The 23,292-nt window shown below is 47.8% G+C and overlaps 2 protein-coding genes across 6 annotated transcripts; one reads left to right on the forward strand and one right to left on the reverse strand.

Moving 5' to 3' along the window:
* Positions 1–296: 296 nt before the first annotated feature.
* Positions 297–11,808, forward strand: LOC139412783 (glycerol kinase-like). 5 transcript variants are annotated; one of them, XM_071159495.1, is made up of 21 exons: positions 304–508; positions 1,555–1,628; positions 1,736–1,842; positions 1,926–2,003; positions 2,115–2,194; positions 2,377–2,514; positions 2,954–3,063; positions 3,175–3,241; positions 3,485–3,502; positions 6,029–6,064; positions 6,179–6,246; positions 6,373–6,415; positions 6,557–6,637; positions 6,770–6,848; positions 7,002–7,098; positions 7,200–7,405; positions 7,526–7,669; positions 8,789–8,803; positions 8,947–9,033; positions 9,465–9,551; positions 10,025–10,291. In XM_071159495.1, the coding sequence occupies exons 1-21, from the start codon at positions 416–418 to the stop codon at positions 10,033–10,035; spliced, it is 1,719 nt and encodes a 572-aa protein (XP_071015596.1). In that variant the 5' UTR covers positions 304–415; the 3' UTR covers positions 10,036–10,291. The 5 variants fall into 5 exon arrangements, with proteins under 5 accessions (XP_071015598.1, XP_071015596.1, XP_071015595.1 ...); XM_071159497.1 differs by lacking the exon at positions 8,789–8,803 and having other exon boundaries at positions 297–508; positions 10,025–11,808; XM_071159494.1 differs by lacking the exon at positions 10,025–10,291 and having other exon boundaries at positions 9,465–9,568.
* Positions 11,474–22,868, reverse strand: LOC139412777 (periodic tryptophan protein 2 homolog). The gene is made up of 18 exons (XM_071159481.1): positions 22,711–22,868; positions 22,508–22,620; positions 22,157–22,351; positions 21,913–22,056; positions 21,592–21,727; positions 21,001–21,224; positions 20,651–20,794; positions 20,395–20,465; positions 20,165–20,301; positions 19,713–19,861; positions 17,180–17,478; positions 16,752–16,932; positions 16,466–16,613; positions 15,799–15,973; positions 14,030–14,248; positions 13,678–13,828; positions 13,435–13,509; positions 11,474–12,358 (listed from the first exon to the last, which is right to left on the reverse strand). Exons 1-18 carry the CDS (start codon positions 22,726–22,728, stop codon positions 12,199–12,201), a joined length of 2,739 nt encoding a protein of 912 aa, XP_071015582.1. The 5' UTR covers positions 22,729–22,868; the 3' UTR covers positions 11,474–12,198.
* Positions 22,869–23,292: the final 424 nt, after the last annotated feature.

Consider the following 23,292-nt stretch of genomic DNA (forward strand, 5'->3'; position numbering starts at 1 on the left):
CTCTGATATGTCTACCCAAATTAGTTTGGACGTGCCTCCAAATCTGATTGGTCTATTCGAAGACGCTTCTGACGAGTTGTTAAAGGAAACACCAATCCCTCACGCCATTGGCTATTCGCGCCCTATCCCTGCGCATTGGTTTGGTCTGCGCTATCTGGAATCCTTGGGACGTCCATTGACGTTGATATTTAAAATGGTTACTGTAGGTAAGCGTTATGGTTAGGTAAAAGGGTAGGGACGTCCCAAGGATCCCAGATAGCAATGTTTGGTGCTGCTGCGTCATCAGAAGCAGTCTCACGCATGCGTCTCTGTGAGCTTAAGCGGTCGAAGTGTCAGCAGCTAGGTACAGGCAGCGGCAAAAGAAAACCAGCTACAGTCCAGTGCTAGCCCCGACCACCGCAAGGACATAGGGCACATGAACAGTAGAATGGCTGCGTCTTCGAGCAGGGTAATGCTGGGGCCACTCGTTGCTGCCATTGACCAGGGTACGAGCTCGACGCGGTTCCTGGTGAGTTACAACCCCCGCAGTCGCATTGAATGGTTCTTCTTGCCTAACGGTGAATGTCCTTTAAATAACCTAGTTAGACACCCGGTTGATTTCGTTATAACTCTCCGATTAGCTTTTTTAATGTAACCTATATAGCCGTACACATTCTATTCTAGTCCTATCGACGGAATGTTTGTGCTTTCTGCAGATGTGTTGTTTAGTAATCGTTCATTCATGCATGGACACGCAGGACTGTAGTGGGACTAACTAAGGGACAGTTCACTCAATTTTCCTAGCTAATTGACTAAATTACTGTCTTCCTCTTGGATGTCATTTCGGCGAAATCCTGAACACACACACACGCCAGCCCTTTGTTGATAGGACTATCCTGTTCTAATGTGTAGCCGCTATAGAAATGCTGAGTCTGTAATTCATTCATTGTGCAGACCAGCACATCCTCCAGTGCCTGAAGTTTGTGTAACAGTAGGCTTGGAGGGACTCTCTCCCTCACTCTGTCCCAGTCCTCCCCCTGCTGCTATTCCCCTATGGCATCTTCTTACCCCACATTGAAACCAGCTGTTGTGTCCTACGGAAGCCAGTTTGGACCAGAATGGACAGGTTGACGGGTCACCCCTAAAATCTCAATGTTTCACTAGCCCTCTGAAGGGCAGGCAGGAAAGGAGGGGTGGGTGTGTGTGAAAGCTAATGACTAACAAGGACACTTTTTGATTTGTTAAAGAGCTATCCGTGTTATTGTTGTCACATTTCCTGGAGAGGTGTCTGCTGTTGAGGATACTACTGTGATGGGGCATGGAGCTGTCTGTCCCGTCTCCCTTAACACTGTCCCCTCTTCTCTCCTCTCCCACAACTGATACATCATAACTCTGTGTGCTGTCTCTCCTGTTGTTGTCCGTCTCTCCTGTTGTCGTCCGTCTCTCCTGTTGTCGTCCGTCTCTCCTGTTTTCATCTGTGTTGTCATGAGTTGTTTTTCAGTTCCACTCTGCGGTTTAGGTAGCAGAGATGCTTTGGTCCAGATGTTCACTCCTGTTCTCTCTTCTCATCCCCAGGTGTTCAATGCTAAAACAGCCGAGCTCCTCAGTCACCACCAGGTTGAGATCAACCAGAGTTTCCCCAAGGAAGGGTCGGTACATGCAGCCGTGTTGCCTCTACAAATCCCCATTCCATTCAAACTGGATGACCTGTAACCTCTGAGGTCTATTAACCTCTGACCTTTAACCCTCTGTTTAGGTGGGTGGAGGAGGATCCCAAAGAGATCCTGCAGTCTGTGTACGAGTGTATGGAGAGAACCTGTGAGAAACTCACCCAGCTCAATATTGACATCTCCAACATCAAAGGTAAAACACACACACACACCCACACAAACGCTTCCTCATATTACAGACTGTCACTTTCACTCACCAAACGTGAACTTTTCTAGCCATTGGAGTGACCAATCAGAGAGAGACCACGTTGGTTTGGGACAAAGAGACAGGCGAGCCCCTCTACAATGCTATTGGTGAGATATGAATATGTGCCTGTGTTCACATCTCTTTCCTCATGACCTATAAAGCCATCATCTAAGGCCTGTAAGGATTTTAAAGACCCAGGTTGTGTTGGTTGTGTGCAGTGTGGCTGGACCTGCGGACCCAGTCGACCGTGGAGCGTCTGATCAACAAGACACCTGGGAGAAACAAGAACCATTTGAAGGTGAGACGTCGGGGAACACCGACTGCAGACAGTCATGTTTTATCAGGCCTAGTTTACCTGGACGTCAAAGGCAAATGTCCTAGAAACAATCCAACAATTCCAACTATCTGAAGTACAACAAAAGAATAAGCTCAGTTCTACCTCTGAGGTATGTGTTATAATTGTCCCCCCTCTCTGCTCAGCACAAGACTGGTCTCCCAATCAGTACGTACTTCAGTGCTGTGAAGCTTCGCTGGCTGATGGATAATGTGGACGAGGTCGCTGAGGCAGTCCTGACACACAGAGCCATGTTCGGCACCGTCGACTCCTGGCTCATCTGGGTAGGAGGGACACACCTCTTTAGATGGGGTTTATGATGTCTGTGTGTGAGTGGTAAGGATAGGAAAGGCCCACCATGGCCTTGTCTACTCCAAGACAAGTTGTCCTCTGTTTCTGATTAGATCTTACATGTGTCCAGTATTGTCTGTGTTTGCCCCCCCCCCCCCCCCCCCCCCCCCCCCTCCCCACAGTGTCTGACAGGTGTCTGTGTTTGCTCCCCCCCCCCACAGTGTCTGACAGGTGTCTGTGTTTGCCCCCCCACAGTGTCTGACAGGTGTCTGTGTTTGCCCCCCCACAGTGTCTGACAGGTGTCTGTGTTTGCCCCCCCACAGTGTCTGACAGGTGTCTGTTCCCCCCCCCCCCCACAGTGTCTGACAGGTGTCTGTGTTTGCTCCCCCCCCCCACAGTGTCTGACAGGTGTCTGTGTTTGCCCCCCCACAGTGTCTGACAGGGGGGAAGAGTGGGGGAGTCCACTGCACAGACGTGACCAACGCCAGCAGGACCATGCTGTTTAACATCCACACCCTGGACTGGGACCCAGAGCTTTGCAAGTAGGTGAACGTCCACTACATAGTGTACTCCCTCATACATGTCCATTCAGTGAGACAGACCATATCTCCTGTGTATTTACACTTGTTCCTGTTTTTGACACGTTCTTTCAGGTATTTTGATATTCCAATGGAGATTCTCCCAAAAGTGAGGAGTTCCTCAGAAATCTACGGCTTAATGGTAAGTCCCCATTGTCTTTGTGTGAATGTCTGTGGGTTGGGAGAAGGTGAATTATGAAGTGTTGCTCTGTCTATTCAACATGCTTATGATTATTATGTAACAACCTGTGCTTAGCTGTACTTCTATCCAATCATAAGCATTTATGAATCACATTCGTAGGGCATTTAGTCTGTTTTTCATAGTCTGTACTTGCTTGAGGTGTTGTCACAAGCATTCTTTTGTGTGTGTCCCTGTTGTCTATAGAAAATATGTTCTAGCCTGGTGAGTATTGGGGTCTTCATCGATGTCCTCATCACTGTTAATGCTCTGTCAGAACGTGATCCCCAGTCATCTTGCTTCTGTGTCAGTGACTGAACCATCCAAAGGTGCATTTCCAAGCCATTGAGAAGACGGTTAGATGTGTTGAGCAAGACTTTAAGGCTTTGAGACAAATATATGTATTTTTAGGGAGTTACGCCTCACCCTAAATGTACTTATAGGGATCCCCCCCCCCTTTATTGTATAGGATGTAAAGCATTTTAAAAGTTTGGGTGAAACAGATTTTCAAGGTACACACATAATATATATATTACACACATAAGAGTATGTGGACACCCCTTCAAATTGGTGGAATCGGCTATTTCAGCCACATCCGTTGCTGACAGGTGTATAAAATTGAGCACACAGCCATGCAATCTCCATAGACAAACATTGGCAGTAGAAGGGCCTTACTGAAGAGCTCAGTGACCTTCAACATGGCACTGTTATAGGATGCCACCTTTCCAACAAGTCAGTTTGTCAAATTTCTGCCCTGCTAGAGCTGCCCCTAGTCAACTGTAAGTGCTGTTATTGTGAAGAGGAACTGTCTCGGAGCAATAATGGCTCGGCCGCGAAATGGTAGACCACACAAGCTCACAGAATGGGACCTTCGAGTGCTGTAGCGCGTAAAAAATCGTCTGACCTCGGTTGCAACAATCACTACTGAGATCCAAACTGCCTCTGGAAGCAACGTCAGCACAATAACTATTTGTTGGGAACTTCATGAAATGGGTTTCCATGGCCGAGCAGCCACACACAAGCTTAAGATCACCATGTGCAATACCAAGCGTCTGCTGGAGTGGTGTAAAGCTCGCCACCATTGGACTCTGGAGCAGTGGAAACGCGTGAATCACGCTTCACCATCTGGCAATCCGACGGATGAATCTGGGTTTGGCAGATGCCAGGAGAATGATACCTGCCCCAATACATAGTGCAAACTGTAAAGTTTGGTGGAGGAGGAATAATGGTCTGGGGCTGTTTTTCATGGGTCGCGCTATGCCCCCTAGTTCCAGTAAAGGGAAATCTTAACGCTACAGCATACAATGATATTCTAGACTATTCTGTACTTCCAATTTCGTGGCAACAGTTTGATGAAGGCCCTTTCTTGTTTCAGCATGACAATGCCCCCCGTGCACAAAGCGAGGTCCATACAGAAATGGTTTGTCGAGATCGGTGTTGGAGAACATGACTGGCCTGCACAGAGCCCAGACTTAAACCCCATCATCAAACACCTTTGGGATGAATTGGAACGCCGACTGCGAGCCGGGCCTAATCGCCCAACATCAGTGTCCAACCTCAATAATGTTCTTGTGGCTGAATGGAAGCAAGTCCCCGAAGAGTGGAGGCTGTTATAGCAGCAAAGGGGGGGGGGGGGGACCAACTCCATATCAATACCCATGGTTTTGGAATGAGATGTTAGATGAGCAGGTGTCCACATGCTTTTGTAGTGTATTTGTAGAACACATCTTGAGTAGTCAGGTCCGACTGAAACAGACACAGACATCCACCAAACCGTTCTGGATCAGATTGGAAATGTACTGGATGGGTGTGTGCTTCCTGCTCCTGTTGTGGCATGCCGCTCCGCTACTGTGGATGATGCCGCCCTACACCTTACTGCAATGCCCCACACCTTGTCCAGGTGTTCAGTGGGCTGCTGTCTACTTCCTGTCTGGCTGCTCCTCATCCTGTTGACATGTTTCTACAAGCTGTTCTGTAAATCTCTTCACTCTTCCACTCAGTTCCATTGCGGTCGTCTCCGTTCCATTTCGATCCCTAGCCCCTTTTGGTGATTTGAGGGTTATAGTGAGTTCAATGGGAGTGAAGATATTTGACTTGTGTGCCTTAAACCATTTGTCTCCAAGACAACCGCATTTGTCTGTCTCCTTCATGCTCTTTGATTGGCTGCATCGAGAACTTCTGTTGGCTATAGCACCGTACTGTAGAGTAAAACACTTCTACAGTCTGTCTGTACACAAGCAACACTTCTACAGTCTGTCTGTACACAAGCAACACTTCTACAGTCTGTCTGTACACAAGCAACACTTCTACAGTCTGTCTGTACACAAGCAACACTTCTACAGTCTGTCTGTACACAAGCAACACTTCTACAGTCTGTCTGTACACAAGCAACACTTCTACAGTCTGTCTGTACACAAGCAACACTTCTACAGTCTGTCTGTACACAAGCAACACTTCTACAGTCTGTCTGTACACAAGCAACACTTCTACAGTCTGTCTGTACACAAGCAACACTTCTACAGTCTGTCTGTACACAAGCAACACTTCTACAGTCTGTCTGTACACAAGCAACACTTCTACAGTCTGTCTGTACACAAGCAACACTTCTACAGCAGCTTGAAACATCAAACTGACATGGCGTTTCATACAGGGAAGAGTCTTTCTTTGCTGGGTCTTGTGGTAACAGAGTAGGCCAGAATTTTAAGCTGTGAAGCTGGTTCATTTTTCTAACACGTTTTGTTTCTTTGACAGAAATCGGGCTCTCTTAGTGGCATACCCATCTCAGGGGTAGGTTTGGAAACATCCTGTCTTACTCTGTTCAAGGTCTCTTATTACATTTCCTGATGTTATGAGGAGTAATTGGCACCTGTTCCCACCAATATGAACGGTCTTTGTTTACAGTGTCTTGGGGACCAATCGGCTGCTCTTGTTGGACAGATGTGCTTTCAGGAAGGGCAGGCCAAAAACACGTAAGACTTCTCTCCATAAGGTTTTCATAGCTGGTGATATAACCATGTATTTGGGATGTACTGTAAGATAGTTTTGAGATATTTTTCTGTGACAAACGTTAGTGACCAGGTATGATTATCTTTCAGATATGGAACTGGCTGCTTTCTACTCAGAAACACTGGAGCCAAGGTGATTTTCTTCCAAATCATCTTTTAAAAAAATTTTAAGATGTGGAACATTCATCTGTGACATCACTCAGCCTAGACAGGCATTTGCCTGTCTCTTGAAAGGTCTGTTTTAACATATCTGTTTAACTGTTATCTCTTGCAGCCTGTCATGTCGGACCATGGCCTACTAACCACGGTGGCCTACAAACTAGGTCGAGACAAACCTGCCTGCTACGCGCTAGAGGTAGGCATGGATCATAGATTAAACTTGTACTGCACTATTATGCAGTCATATCTGACCTGATCGGTCTGTTGTCAGTTCTATTTTCTGATTGGTCCTTAATTCCCCTACTGGTCTATGATTGGTCGTTGCCAGGGCTCAGTGGCCATAGCGGGGGCTGTGGTTCGCTGGCTGAAGGACAACCTGGGGATCATTCAGACTTCCACAGAGCTGGGTAAGGGGAAGTCCTTCACAACACTAATAGAGGGGTGTGTTCCAGAACACATCATGACATAACTCTCTCTCGTCTCATACCTCCCGTCTCCATACCTCCCGTCTCCATACCTCCCGTCTCCATACCTCTCCTCCTTGTTTCCTTCATCCTCAGAGAAACTGGCGGCTTCAGTGGGCACGTCGTATGGTTGTTACTTTGTCCCGGCGTTCTCTGGTCTGTACGCTCCCTACTGGGAGCCCAGTGCACGAGGGTGAGTACTAGTCTTTAAATGAGCCCATTCTCTTTCCCTTACGTTTGGTAAAGAAGGAACGTTAAATCAAGAAGTGTAAAATATCTCGCTCTCATACACAGGATAATCTGTGGTCTGACTCAGTTCACTAACAAGAGTCACCTGGCCTTCGCTGCATTGGAAGCTGTCTGTTTCCAGACTCGAGAGATCCTGGATGCGATGAACCAGGACAGTGGGATCCCTCTGACCCAGCTCCAGGTGGACGGGGGCATGACCTCCAACAGACTACTGATGCAGCTGCAAGCTGATATACTCTGCATCCCCGTTGGTAAGAGACTCTCTCTCTGTTTCTTTGTCTCTATAAGTCTGTCTTTCGCTCGCTCTCTCTCTTTCACACAAACTATGTTTATGTTAATATCCACAATGATGAGGAAGAATGTGTTTGTAGTGAAGCCCTCCATGCCTGAGACCACTGCCCTGGGGGCGGCCATGGCTGCGGGGGCAGCAGAGGGGGTCAGTGTCTGGAGCCTGCGTCCTGAGGACCTCAGTGAGGTCACCTCTGAGAAGTTTGAGCCACAAATCAACCCTGAAGGTAAGGGACATGTAAAGCACTGTTACCTTATTTCAATACTAGCAGTTCCTATTTGTTTGAACACAGACCTACAGTAACAGTCAAACGTTTGGACACACCTACTCATTTAAGGGTCTTTATTTATTTTTACTATTTTCTACATTTTAAAATAATAGTGAAGACAAACTATGAAATAACACATGGAATCATGTAGTAACCAAAAAAGTGTTAAACAAATCTAAATATATTTGAGATTCTTCAAAGAAGCCACCCTTTGCCTTGATGACAGCTTTGCACACTTGGCTTTTTTATCAACCAGCTTCACCTGGAATGCTTTTCCAACTTGAAGGAGATCCCGCATATGCTGAGCACTTGTTGGCTGCTTTTCCTTCACTCTGCAGTCCAACTCATCACTCGTCCAAACCATCTCAATTAGGTTGAGGTCGGGTGATTGTGGAGGCCAAGTCATCTAATGCAGCACTCATTAGCACTCTATCATCCGGTTGTGATAGAGCCTGGAATCGAACCAGGGTCTGTAGTGACGCCTCAAGCACTGAGATGCAGTGCCTTAGACCACTGAGCCACTCGGGAGCCCTGTGATGGACTGTTTCTCATATTTGAGCTGTTCTTGCCATAATATGGACTTGATATTTTACCAAATAGGGCTATCTTCTGTATACCACATCTACCTTGTCACAACACAACTGATTTGCTCAAACGCATTAAGGAGGAAAACAATCCCCAAATGTACTTTTAACAAGGCACACCTGTTAATTGAAATGCATTCCAGGTGACTACCTCATGAAGCTGGTTGAGAGAATGCAAAGTGTGGCTTCTTTGAAGAATCTCAAATATAAAAATATATATATTTTTGTTTGTTTTGGTAACTACATGATTCTATGTGTTATTTCATAGTTTTGATGTCTTCACTCTTCTACACTTGAAAATGGTGTAAAGAAAAACCCTGGAATGAGTAGGTGTCCAAGGTTTTGACTGGTACTGTAGGTCAAAAGTATTTGTCTCCATTCTGGAGGTAAGGGACACCACTGTTACCGTATCTCATTGCTAGCCGTTCCTATTTGTTTGAACACAGACATAGGTAAATATATCTGTCTGTCTCTCTCTCTATGAACCCTGGAGGTCAGGGAGCCTATGGTAAGGACAATATACATGAACCCAGCAAACTGCAAAATGTTTGCTGTTGTGCCCATGTGAATAAATGGGATGATGTATTTATTTCTGTCTTGCTCTCTCGTGTTCTCCCCCTCTCTCGTGTTCTCCCCCTCTGTGCTCTGTAGAGAGTGAGTTTCGATATGCTCGCTGGAAGAAGGCCGTACAGAGAGCCATGAACTGGGAAACCACTGAACCCATCTCTAATGGAAATGGTAGGGACTGTTCTCCACTTCAATACTGACGGGTTTAATGTAGGCTGCTCCATAATAGCACCGTGTATAACAACCAGGGTCAGTAAGACTAAACAGTGGCGCCCCTAATGAATACAGTGACAGACTGGGTGGCTGTTCCAATTCCTAAAAACACAGTCAACTTCTAAACTGAAAAAGTCCAAGACATTGTAATCTAGAGTGGCGATGTTGTTGAGCTGTAGCCTGGTCCCAGGCCTGTTTGTGCTGTCTTGCCAACTCTTATGGTCATCATCACGCCAATAACCGTAGGAGTTGGCAAGACAGTAGAAATAAAGGGATCTTGGAACAGGCTGGTTAAGCTGTACCCAGAGGTGGTAATTCTGTGTCCCGCTGTTTCTCTCTCTCTCTCTCCTGTCTGGCTTGAATTGGACCTGGGTTTGGACATCGTCCAGGTGAAACTAGTATCTTCAGTAGTGTCCCACTGGGCTTTTACATTCTGGGTAGCATGTTAATGTTAATTGGAGCAAAATACATCGCAGGTCAGTGTCCGCTTTAGTGTGGATGTGCTAACAGTGCATGAGAGAGAGGTGTGTGTGTGTGTGTGTGAAACATGTACTTTGTATGAGCAAGGATGAATCTGACTGAACAGGTGTGTGTGTGTGGTGTGTACTCTATCATATAGACTAGCTTTTAGTTGATCTGAGGGATAAAGTGGTGTGTTTGTGGTTAATCTGTATCCTTTGCTCTAACTCTTGTCCTAACAAAGTTAGACTGACTAGTTAGCTCTCCCAACCTGCTTCTACTGCAACAATCACATGCTTTACCTGATCGTTTCTCCTGCAGTAACACCATAGCACCTGCTAGCTCTTCCTTCCAAGACTTAGCGATACTACCAGCTTGCATCAATTGCATGACATTACCCTGTAGTTTCAATCCCTGGCATTTATAGAAAAACATCCCCTCCTATGTGGCCTGGTTTTATTAAACTCTTTCTGTGTTTGTTTTTACCTAGGCCACAGGTAGACTGTGGCCCGTGATGCATTGCAGTGGATCAGAAGGGGCGGGTCCAGGAAAGGACACACCCTGCTCTTCTTCAGTTTTTCCGGACCACTCCCTCCCCGTACCTTTGGTTGAATGGCCAAAACACAAACGTTCCAATCCAACCGTTACCTGGGAACCCAACTGTTGGCCTGGAGCCCAGTGGCTGATGGGAACTGTAGTGTGGAATGGACCCAGTATGAATAAATCTGGTGTTTAGGAATGATGTTGCTCTACATCCTAATGGACATTGCTCTTCTTGTGTGACTGCGTGAATGGGGGGTGGTGAATATGGAATGGATGCAATATCTATCCATGTCATTTTTGGTTCCTTGTTTTTGGTCAACGATCAGTTTGTCGAAGGATATTCACTAATGTAGTGCTGTTCACGGAACACAACTCTTCCTCATCTAATCCAAAAACACAATCTGTCAATTGTAACATTGCCCTGCTGTCACTGTCACACATTCCTCCCTTCACTGTTGTGCTTGAACGAATTCTCCCAATGTTATCTTGGAAAGGTAGCCTGATGTTGGTAAGGGCCTTGCAATGAACTGCAATGTGGGTTTCTGGAGCACGTTAGATTTTGTCCTGGGTTTGTGTAGTATGTAAATGGTCTGAGAGATGAACCCTTTCTAACCCTGTTTGGTTGAACCCACTGCCTGGAGAGCAGAACTTGAATCTCGTGGCCCTAAGAAATGGTAATGCAGGGTTATTGTAAAGGACTAGTCTTTGGTTACTTTCAAGTTGCCATGTATATAGACAGACTGGTTAAGGATATAGTTGCCCATATGCACTGATTTGGGGGTGGTTAGTGTTCCCCTCTTAGGGAGGACTGGGGTAAGCTGATCCTAGATCTGTGCTCTGGGGCAACTTCACCCCATATGGTACACTGTTCTCTATGTAGAGTATAACCTTTGACTGGGACGCAGCCTGAGTAAGGGACCCATTGTATATGATTTAATGTACCAAAAAGAAATGTCTCTATGGCAACTGAATACTACTGTAAATTTGGCCAATGGATGCCTTGTCCAGAGTAAGTCAAATAGATATGAAAGGTTTCAGGTTGGAAGACACCAGACTTGGAAGATCTGCATTACAGCTGGTTGAGATTTAAAGGCGATGTTTGGAGACTGTTCCCGGTATACGATGACTCAATACGGATTGAATGCAGCACGGCAGCACAATTCTTGCTTCTGCCTAGTCTGACTGATTTGAGTCTTCATATTTAAAGTCAAATGGAGACCAGTAGTGTTCTTAAAGGAACTTTCAAGCCACTCGAAGGACAATTGATTTCTTTGGTTTCTATTGTCATCAGGTATGATTATGCCTCTAGCTGACCCCTGTACTGTGGACATGTATATTTCTCATGTGGTGTTTGAGATGAACCAGTTGTCCAAATGTCAGCCTGTACAGACCTGCATATCAGGGTGAGGAAAATGACTTTCAACTTTAATACAGCTGATGATTTTGAATAAAAAGGAAATAAAATGGTTTATTTTAGTATCACTAGCAACTCAGCTTGTCATTCTATAAGATGACAAATATAGAACTGATACTTGGTATCCAAAATAATATTGCGGTCCTTAAGAGGTTTTAACTGTATACATTTTCCCCATCACTATTTCAGGCGCTGGTGGTGATCCAGGTAACTTAACACAACTATTCATCAGTCATTTTTCAAACGGTTTACTACAACAAAAACATGTTTACATCTACTTTGTTGTAAATAAACAGATTTTCACTAGCACAGCTTGATCCTTTGTGGTCTGCCACAGTCATTCTCCTTTGGCCTATTGGTGGCCATCTTGATTTCCCAGAAGGCACTGGGAGAGGCCCTGTGTGATGAGGTCAGTGTCTCTTGGCTACATTCCGATGTTCATCCTAGCATACTACAGCACTTAAAATGCTTGCCCAATACATTGCTTCATTGGAATGTAGCAGTGGTATGCTAGTGTGGATATTGGAACAGAACCTTGTTGAAGCTGCATCATCGTACTCTTGAGTGGCTTCCTCTCCTTGTCTCCTTTCCTTTATCAGTGGTTAGATGTAGAAGAACTGCAGTGGGTCTGCTTCACACCACTCAATGGTTATTCAGGTCAGAGTGGATGATGGGAAGTCCACCACTCAAGAGGTTGTGGCTGCATCCTACACGAGCATGTCTGTCTCCTCCAGAGAGGCCTCGCTCATCACCTCAGAGTCCTCACTCTCGTCCTTGTCACAGAGAGCGTCCCCCGCTGTCCTCTTCACACCCTTCTGCTTGGACAGGGCGACTGCGTAGCGGATGGTGTACATGTTCCAGTCACAACTGCACAGGACACAGAGACAAATGAACACGACCACATTCCACACTGTTACAGGACACAAAGACAAATGAACACGACCACATTCCACACTGTTACAGGACACAAAGACAAATGAACACGACCACATTCCACACTGATACAAGACACAGAGACAAATGAACACGACCACATTCCACACTGTTACAGGACACAGAGACAAATGAACACGACCACATTCCACACTGATACAAGACACAGAGACAAATGAACACGACCACATTCCACACTGTTACAGGACACAGAGACAAATGAACACGACCACATTCCACACTGATACAAGACACAGAGACAAATGAACACGACCACATTCCACACTGATACAAGACACAGAGACAAATGAACACGACCACATTCCACACTGTTACAGGACACAGAGACAAATGAACACGACCACATTCCACACTGTTACAGGACACAGAGACAAATGAACACATTCCACACTGTTACAGGACACAGAGACAAATGAACACGACCACATTCCACACTGATACAAGACACAGAGACAAATGAACACGACCACATTCCACACTGTTACAGGACACAGAGACAAATGAACACGACCACATTCCACACTGATACAAGACACAGAGACAAATGAACACGACCACATTCCACACTGATACAAGACACAGAGACAAATGAACACGACCACATTCCACACTGTTACAGGACACAGAGACAAATGAACACGACCACATTCCACACTGTTACAGGACACAGAGACAAATGAACACATTCCACACTGTTACAGGACACAGAGACAAATGAACACGACCATATTCCACAGAGACAAATGAACACGACCACATTCCACACTGTTACAGGACACAGAGACAAACGAACACGACCACATTCCACACTGTTACAGGACACAGAGACAAATGAACACGACCACATTCCCCACTGATACAGGACACAAACGACCACATTCCACACTGTTGCAGGACACACACACACACAGATCTGTACCGAGACAAAACATAACTTTGTGAGAAAAGAAAGTTAAAATAAGAGAGAGGTGTAATATATTTGGACTTACAGTTTTGAGAGATCCTCAAAGTGTTTCTGAATACTCTTCTGCAGTGACTGAATGGTGGGGAGAACAGCTCCTGACCTGATCACCACAAACCAGTGTTTATCAGTCTGCCCTCTGCTGTGGCTTCACAATCCTTTAAATGACTCTACAAGATGGCCTGTCTCCTCTCAGTAAATGGTCAACTGTTTTTGATACGGAAGATAACAGGCTTATTTCTATGGTGTGTTTGTGGCCAGCAGTACCCACCTGGTTTTGAGTTTCTGTCCATGCTGCGTGAGGAGAGACTGGGACCAGCTCAGGTAGAACTGCAGGTGACCACATCGCTCCAGGGCTGATGCTATGAAACCTAACAGTTTCTCTACATAGACGTCAGGCAGGGAGCCGCACACCACGGTGACTAAAACACACACACACAGGACATGCTGATGGCGTGTGACTACTTCCATGATAATCTACTCGTCTGTGGTTACAAAAAACTAACTCTTACATCCTCCAATACCCAACCTCTCATTTTTACAAACAAGTACAGATCGCAGCACTTTTTACCAGAAATTAAAGTCACAAGACATTATTCAATTAAATGCCCATGAGCACTCACTCTGGTGGTGTGGCACGGCCTCCAGGACTTCTTGTGTGAGGGCGGTCTCGTTGAGGCGGAATGCCAGCACGATGGCTGCTGCCCACTTGGCCTGGCGCAGCTGTCGGCGGACGCTGGCGGGGGTCACGTCCAGGTCAAGGTCGTAGGGGTCAAATACCAGCGCCCCGTCCAGAGAGTAGGTTAGCAGACCCTCCGTGGAGGTAGCAGCCCAGCTACGACCTGAGAGAAGAGAGAGGTGGAGGGGAAAGAGAGAGGTGGAGGGAGAAGAGAGAGGTGGAGGGAGAAGAGAGAGGTGGAGGGAGAAGAGAGAGGTGGAGGGGAAGAGAGAGAAGAGAGAGGTGGAGGGGAAAGAGAAGAAGAGAGAGGTGGAGGGGAAAGAGAAGAAGAGAGAGGTGGAGGGGAAAGAGAGAAGAGAGAGGTGGAGGGGAAAGGGAAGAGAGAGGTGGAGGGGAAAGAGAAGAAGAGAGGTGGAGGGGAAAGAGAAGAAGAGAGATGGAGGGGAAAGAGAAGAGAGAGGTGGAGGGGAAAGAGAGGTGGAGGGAGAAGAGAGAAGAGAGAGGTGGAGGGGAAAGAGAGAGGTGGAGGGGAAGAAAGAGAGAGGTGGAGGGAGAAGAGAGGTGGAGGGGAGAAGAGAGGTGGAGGGAGAAGAGAGAAGAGAGGTGGAGGGGAAAGAGAAGAGAGGTGGAGGGAGAAGAGAGATGAGAGAGGTGGAGGGGAAAGAGAAGAGAGAGGTGGAGGGGAAAGAGAAGAGAGGTGGAGGGGAAAGAGAAGAGAGGTGGAGGGGAAAGAGAAGAGAGGTGGAGGGGAAAGGAAGAGAGGTGGAGGGGAAAAGAAGAGAGGTGGAGGGAAAGAGAAGAGAGGTGGAGGGGAAGAGAGGTGGAGAAAAGAAGAGAGGTGGAGGGGAAAGAGAAGAGAGGTGGAGGGGAAAGAGAAGAAGAGAGAGGTGGAGGGGAGAGGTGGAGGGGAGGGAGAAGAGAGAGGTGGAGGGGAAAGAGAGAGAAGAGAGAGAGAGAGGTGGAGAAAGAGGAGATGGAGGGGAAAGGAGGAAAGAGAAGAGAGGTGGAGGGGAAAGAGAGAGAGGTGGAGAGAGAGAGAGGTGGAGGGGAGAGAGGTGGAGAGAAGAGAGAGGTGGAGGGGAAAGAGGTGGAGGGGAAAAGAAGAGGTGGAGGGGAAAGAGAGAGGTGGAGGGGAAAGAGAAGAGAGGTGGAGGGGAAAGAGAAGAGAGGGGAGGGGAAAGAGAAGAAGAGAGAGGTGGAGGGGAGGGAGAAGAGAGAGGTGGAGGGAAGAGAGAAGAGAGGTGGAGGGAGAAGAGAGAAGAGAGGTGGAGGGGAGAGAGAGAGAAGAGAGGTGGAGGTGGGGGAAAGAGAAGAGAGAGGTGGAGGGGAAAGAGAAGAGAGAGGTGGAGGGGAAAGAGAAGAGAGATGGAGGGGAAAGAGAAGAGAGAGGTGGAGGGGAAAGAGAAGAGAGATGGAGGGGAAAGAGAAGAGAGATGGAGGGGAAAGAGAGAGGTGGAGAAAGAGGTGGAGGGGAAAGAGAAGAGAGGTGGAAAGAGAAGAAGAGAGGTGGAGGGGAAAGAGAAGAGAGAGGTGGAGGGGAAAGAGAAGAGAGAGGTGGAGGGGAAAGAGAAGAGAAAGGTGGAGGGGAAAGAGAAGAGAGGTGGAGGGAGAAGAGAAGCGTTGACATTGGATATCCGTGGTACAGAACGATGCACCAGGTGGACTCTTCAGCAGAACCAGCTCAGATGAGACACTTGTAATCCTGATACTAACCAGTAGGAGAGAAGCGGAGAGAGCTCACTCTGATTTCAGGCTTGAAATGGCGAGAGCTCATGTCTCCTTTCCTAACCCCTGGCAGACTGAGCTCTACCCCGTCCCCATCGCCCACCCCCTCATCCACCAGCGCCAGACTCCCAAACTCTGTCATTTTCCTCCGGTCCAAGAACTCCTGAAGGAGATAGAAAACAGACGAGATCAATCTCACGCAACATCTGACTAGAAGACAGCTAGCCGCCATTCTATTAGTGCTGTGTATATGCTCTGTAGGTGTACTGTATGCTCTGTAGGTGTACTGTATATATGCTCTGTAGGTGTACTGTATATATGCTCTGTAGGTGTACTGTATATATGCTCTGTAGGTGTACTGTATATATGCTCTGTAGGTGTACTGTATATATGCTCTGTAGGTGTACTGTATATATGCTGATGCTCTGTAGGTGTACTGTATATATGCTCTGTAGGTGTACTGTATATATGCTCTGTAGGTGTACTGTATATATGCTCTGTAGGTGTACTGTATATATGCTCTGTAGGTGTACTGTATATATGCTCTGTAGGTGTACTGTATATATGCTCTGTAGGTGTACTGTATATATGCTCTGTAGGTGTACTGTATATATGCTCTGTAGGTGTACAGGTCAACCTGTGGTCAATATTGTACCTCCATGGCGTCCAGGGACAGGTTGCAGGAGATCTCAAACTTCTTCATGAGGATCTGTTCTCTGATGTTGTAGATGCAGACAAACTTGGACTGGCCTCCAGCCAGGATGGACTCCCCGTCTGCAGAGTAGCACAGCGATGTGAAGGACCTGGAATACACAGTACGGGTGGCCACACTTAATGCCCGAAGGGAAACTATGAGGTAATTGCTAAGACGCTGCCAGGGAAATGAACTGTTGGTCCAATAACCAGGACCCTGGCAGAAACACACAGGTTATTCCACTCACTTGCCCTTGGCAGACTGTTTGGAGGTGATCTTCTCGGTCTCCTTGCGTCCCATCTTCAGGTCGTGGCGTCCGCTGACCGAGCCCGTCTGATTGGCTGACTGGGGGCTCCAGAAGGAGATCTCTCCGTCCAGCGTGGCCACGGCCAGCTCCTGACCATCTGGCCGGTACGACACCGCCAGGCCTGCACAACCAATCGGAGACAGAGACATTCATTCAGTGTTTCCCCTACTACCATTACTTCCGCTGAATCCCAAATCGTCTCTACACTCGGCCACACTACGACTAAGTGTCTGTCTGGAAACAACTAACAACTCTGGATTAGGAAAATTAGGAAGAAATGCTAATTTAGCAGGAAACTATCCCATTAACATGACTGTCAGTCAGAGAGCTGTGGAAGGGACTGAGGGGAGACTGAGGTCGGGACTTACCATCAGAGGTGAGACGGAGCGTCTCTTTGGTCTGCCAGCTGTCCATCATGTCCCAGAGGCGGACCGTCTTGTCCCATGATGCACTGGCCAGGATGGACTGCACCGGGCTGAAACACAGACAGCTCACCGGGCCCTCGTGGCCCCCCAGGACCTCTAGCAGGCGTCCAGTTTGCATGGACCAGATGAAGACCTCGAAGGAGTCCTGGGCCCCAGCGCTCACCAGGTCCCCGCTCGGGTCCACCGCCAGAGACGAGAACTGGGCCGGCCGCGGAGACGTGAACGTACGGAAGTTACGGTACCTGTGTAGATACAGGAGTTCCAGACAATCACCTATCAGTATGAACCACTCATTAACCATAGAGCCTGTGTCTCTATGAAACCTTCCTAGTGGATGTGATTGAAATCAACTATCAGTATGAACCACTCATTAACCATAGAGCCTGTGTCTCTATGAAACCTTCCAGGTGGATGTGATTGAAATCAACTATCAGTATGAACCACTCATTAACCATAGAGCCTGTGTCTCTATGAAACCTTCCTAGTGGATGTGATTGAAATCAACTATCAGTATGAACCACTCATTAACCATAGAGCCTGTGTCTCTATGAAACCTTCCTAGTGGATGTGATTGAAATCAACTATCAGTATGAACCACTCATTAACCATAGAGCCTGTGTCTCTATGAAACCTTCCTAGTGGATGTGATTGAAAGGGAAAACATGTTTCTGGGAAGGTTTATATAATGTTGCATTGCTAGTTTGTTGTCGTTTTAATTGAAAGGGTGAGTATTGTGCATGTCTGTCTTAAACAGGTTTGTGGTGTGGTGTGTAGGCGTGGTGTGTAGGAATGGTGTGTAGGTGTGGTGTGTAGGCGTGGTGTGTAGGCGTGGTGTGTAGGCGTGGTGTGTAGGAGTGGTGTGTAGGTGTGGTGTGTAGGTGTGGTGTGTAGGTGTGGTGTGTAGGCGTGGTGCGGTGTGTAGGTGTGGTGTGTAGGTGTGGTGTGTAGGCGTGGTGTGTAGGCGTGGTGTGGTGTGTAGGTGTGGTGTGTAGGCGTGGTGTGTAGGCATGGTGTGGTGTGTAGGTGTGGTGTGTAGGTGTGGTGTGTAGGCGTGGTGTGTAGGCGTGGTGTGTAGGCGTGGTGTGTAGGCGTGGTGTGTAGGCGTGGTGTGTAGGCGTGGTGTGTAGGCATGGTGTGTAGGTGTGGTATGGTGTGTAGGTGTGGTGTGTAGGCGTGGCGTGTTGTGTAGGTGTGGCGTGGCGTGTTGTGTAGGTGTGGCGTGGTGTGTAGGCGTGGTGTGTAGGTGTGGTGTGTAGGTGTGGCGTGGTGGTGTGGTGTGTAGGCGTGGTGTGTAGGTGTGGTGTGTAGGTGTGGTGTGTAGTGTGTGGTGTGTAGGTGTGGCGTGGTGTGTAGTGTGTGGTGTGTAGGTGTGGCGTGGTGTGTAGGTGTGGCGTGGTGTGTAGGTGTGGTGTGTAGGCGTGGTGTGTAGGCGTGGTGTGTAGGCGTGGTGTGTAGGTGTGGCGTGGTGTGTAGGTGTGGTGTGTAGGCGTGGTGTGTAGGTGTGGTGTGTAGGCGTGGTGTGGTGTGTAGGCGTGGTGTGTAGGCGTGGTGTGTAGGCCTGGTGTGTAGGCGTGGTGTGTAGGTGTGGTGTGGTGTGTAGGTGTGGTGTGTAGGCGTGGTGTGTAGGCGGGGTGTGTAGGTGTGGTGTGGTGTGTAGGCGTGGTGTGTAGGCGTGGTGTGTAGGCGTGGTGTGTAGGTGTGGTGTGTAGGTGTGGTGTGTAGGTGTGGTGTGTAGGTGTGGCGTAGGCGTGGTGTGTAGGCGTGGTGTGGTGTGTAGGCGTGGTGTGTAGGTGTGGTGTGTAGGCCTGGTGTGTAGGTGTGGCGTGTAGGTGTGGCGTGGTGTGTAGGTGTGGTGTGTAGGCGTGGTGTGTAGGCGTGGTGTGTAGGCGTGGTGTGTAGGTGTGGCGTGGTGTGTAGGTGTGGTGTGTAGGCGTGGTGTGTAGGTGTGGTGTGTAGGCGTGGTGTGTAGGCGTGGTGTGGTGTGTAGGCGTGGTGTGTAGGTGTGGTGTGTAGGCCTGGTGTGTAGGTGTGGCGTGTAGGTGTGGCGTGGTGTGTAGGCGTGGTGTGTAGGCGTGGTGTGTAGGCGGGGTGTGTAGGTGTGGTGTGGTGTGTAGGCGTGGTGTGTAGGCGTGGTGTGTAGGTGTGGTGTGTAGGTGTGGTGTGTAGGTGTGGTGTAGGCGTGGTGTGTAGGCGTGGTGTGGTGTGTAGGCGTGGTGTGTAGGTGTGGCGTGGTGTGTAGGTGTGGCGTGTAGGCGTGGTGTGTAGGCATGGTGTGTAGGTGTGGCGTGGTGTTTAGGTGTGGTGTGTAGGTGTGGTGTGTAGGCGTGGTGTGTAGGTGTGGTGTGGTGTGTAGGCGTGGTGTGTAGGTGTGGTGTGTAGGGGTGGTGTGTAGGTGTGGCGTGGTGTGTAGGCGTGGTGTGTAGGTGTGGTGTGTAGGCGTGGTGTGAAGCGACCTTCACCAGGTGTCTTCTCTTACCTGTGCAGGTCGAAGGCTCGGACCGTTCCATCCAGGGAGGCGCTGACGATGACAAAGCCTCTGGAGGTGAAGGTGACGTTAGTGACAGAGCTGGTGTGTTCTGTGAACGTGACGAAGCACAAGCCGCTGGTCATGTTCCACACTTTCACCTGAAACACAGAAAACCATCAGCATTCACATGCCTGTTTGAAAACACAGGAAAATCCTGCTGTTACCTAACCATAGAATCATTTGGGGGGTGCTTATACTTGTTGTGTAATTAAATTGTGTTTCTTGCATATTTCAACTCCCCCTAAAGCTCCCGCAGGGAGTGGGGTCACGGCCAGGGTCACCATTTTCATGACCTTGGTATTCCAAAAATGTCGTATCATTCAGCCAACGTGGTTTGGCACAACAGAACAACGGAGATACAGCAGCTAACAGGCCATGGAGAAAAATGTATAAGAACTCACTTTCCCATCATCCCCTCCTGTAGCGATGTACTGTCCGTCGGGGGAGTAAGCCAGGGCGGCCATGTTGTTGAAGTGTCCCTGCTGTTTGAACACGTAGGATTCACTCTGCCACTCCCACACCAGCAGCTGGCCCAGACCTGGACAACACAAGGTCACATGTCACACGGGTTATTGATGATATTTTGGATGTGCTAGTTGGGTATGTTAATTGAGACACCATGAGACCATACCTGAGCAGCCAAAGCCTATCCAGTCGCCAGAGCTGTTCATTGACACTGTGGCGATCCTCTGGTCTGAGATACTGAGAGAACACATGAAAACATACAGGAGTTATTGCTACTAGCCAATAATACAACAAAACCTAATTGTCTTAACAACTTATGATGAATGACACCCACGAGCAAGAACTGCAGACTTGGGGCCTGAATGAAACTGGTCATTGAGTGGTTCAACAGTCGAGGAGTTAGTGTGTGTATGACCCCTGACCTTAGGGAGTGGATGAGGTTGAACTCGGGCAGTTCGTGGAGATGGAAGATCCCCGAGGCGAACCCAGTCACCAGGATGTGTGTGGGCTTGTGGAACGCTGCAGCCGTCAGGTTGTTGAAGTCACCCTCCTTGTTAAAGAAGTGTCTGATGGAGACCAACACAACAGGCAGCGTCCAATCAGAAACCAACCTCACATCGGTAACACTCAGTCGGCCCAAAACAAATGTAAGTATCATCAATGTTTATTTGTAAATGGCTTAGTAAGAGTTGGTTAGACTCCTGGCCAGACAAGCCGTTGGCAGTCTGCTGCTGTACCACAGATACTTCAACATGTTTGTGAGATGACATACTTGCTCCTCTGTTTGTATCTGACGTTCTTGGTTCCCTCCTTCTCCTTGGGTCTTTCTCCTTTCCCTCTGATCACCTCTCCTCTGGGCTCTTCCTCCTCTCCTTCTCCTTTCTCCTTCTCCTCTCCTCTCTCCGCTGGTAGCCTGGTCTTTCTCAGAACCAGCCCGTCCAGCTCCGTATCACTCTCCCACACACACAGCGTCCCATCCTGGCTCACTGTGTACAACTGGAACACACACATATTCAGCAGGTCACTATGGAAACATGTACACACACACACACTTAAAGGGATACTTTGGGGTTTTGGCATGATAGCAGATACCCATACACTTCAAGTCATTGTGCTACCTCTAACGTCCTTCATACTGGACACAGAGACATAAACATGGTATCCACCAGTTTGTCAGACTGTTGAAGTAGACAAAGGGCCTCGTTGACAACATCCCGAAGCATCCCTTTAACTCACATACGGTAAATGATGCACAAGCACACGCAGGTTCCAATCTGCAAACACACACAGGGCACAGAGAGAAACCCAGAACATGTTGGACACAGAGAAGGGCTGAGGGGGAAACCCGAGAGAGAACACTCACATCTAAACTGTCCTTCTCGAAGAAGCAGCCCACCATGATGTCCTTGTGTCCCCCCAGAGAGTAGTAGATGAGGTTGGACCAGCGCTCGGCTCCAAACACCCAGGTAGACATGTCTTTGCTGCCCACCACAAAGCACCTGCGTGGGGGAAACAGAGTTAAGGCAGGGGGTTTCTCTTTACTACTACCATTATATAAGGAAGGGTCACAAGACAAAACTGTATACTGGGGGATGCTAAACTCCAGTGGTCGGGGTAAGCAGTGTTAGCTGGTTTTCCATTGCCAGGTGACATGAAACATGTTCTAGGTGGGCCAGTGACTTACTTGGAGTCGTCGGTCCAGTCGATGCAGGTGGTCTCATCGTAGGGTCCGTAGTAGCTCTTGTCCAAGACAAAGGCATTGAACTCCCGGTTCCTCCCGGGAGCGTGGTACATCAACGCTACATTCTCCTTGGTTACCACAAACTTCCTGAGGACCAGGAGAGAGTCACACCAACAGACATTAGGCTACATCAGCTGATGTAATGATGTAGCAATGCAGCGTGTGTCATGATGTGTGAGGGACTGACCTGCCATCAGGAGAGAAGCGGATACTGGCCACAGGTTTGTGGAAGTGGAAGTGATGGAGAACAGCCCTTGTGATCAGGCTGATCAGCAACGCTGCTCCATCTTCATCCACCAGTATAGCCAGGTTCCCATCGGGGGAGAGGCCGACACAGGTGATGTTCTTGGCAGTGGACACTGGCAGTGTCTCTGACTTGTTGCTGTTAGAAAGAGAACGTGATCAGTTAGTCTGTTCTCCAAATGCAATAAGTTAAAAACGTATTTTAATCAACACAGTCTTGTAAAGGAATCTAGCTAGCTATAACATGTAGCTAGTTAGCAGATAAAATGAATCCTATAATCAGATGCCATCTTACTTTTTTAGATCAAAGACGGAGATGCGGTTTCCCACCGGACTTATCACAGAGTTGCCATCCTTGGAGAAACTCAGATTCCCACGACGATACACAGCTCCCAACAAATTGGAGAACTGGAGGCAGACATTAGAAAGATTAGCTAGCTAACTAACTAACCACTAAAGCTAGCAAGCAGATACAGACTACTAAATGGTATCACTTACCCTGTAAGCAAACTTCATGTTGGTAGTTGTTCTCTATATTTGTTATTATTTAAATTATCATAAACATCACAGAAAGAGTACATTCATTTATTTCAAGCATGCCACACATGTGTCGGCATGTTGACAGTAGTCATTTCCGTGTGTAAAAAGGGCAATTTACGAGTTGTTAGGGAAATCTACAGAGCCCTCTAGCGTCGAGGAGGGTATAAATGCACGTGAAAGTGAAAAGTTACAAATATTGTTTTGAGACCATACAAAACTCCTCAAGGTGACTTTAATAAACTGGTATGTTACACAATTTAAATAGCCTCCTATATTGCCATATATATCCGTGGGAACCCCATAACCCTGAGTCATAAGCAAAGCTTTGTAGCTTTACATTGTGCAGACGGATAAACTTGTAAAGAATGTTAATCCAATTACAAAGTAGGTTAGATGGTGTTTACTCTTGACAGATTAACATATTAGGAAGAAACAGTAAACAATCAGCTCCCTGCAGACAAAGTGCACATTATTTACCTACAGGATTGTTCTAGAACATTGATCATAAGATGTAATTGTGCACCAGAACTGAATGCAGTC

The sequence above is a fragment of the Oncorhynchus clarkii genome, chromosome 7, assembly GCF_045791955.1.
Source record: "Oncorhynchus clarkii lewisi isolate Uvic-CL-2024 chromosome 7, UVic_Ocla_1.0, whole genome shotgun sequence".
Lineage (NCBI taxonomy): Eukaryota > Metazoa > Chordata > Actinopteri > Salmoniformes > Salmonidae > Oncorhynchus > Oncorhynchus clarkii.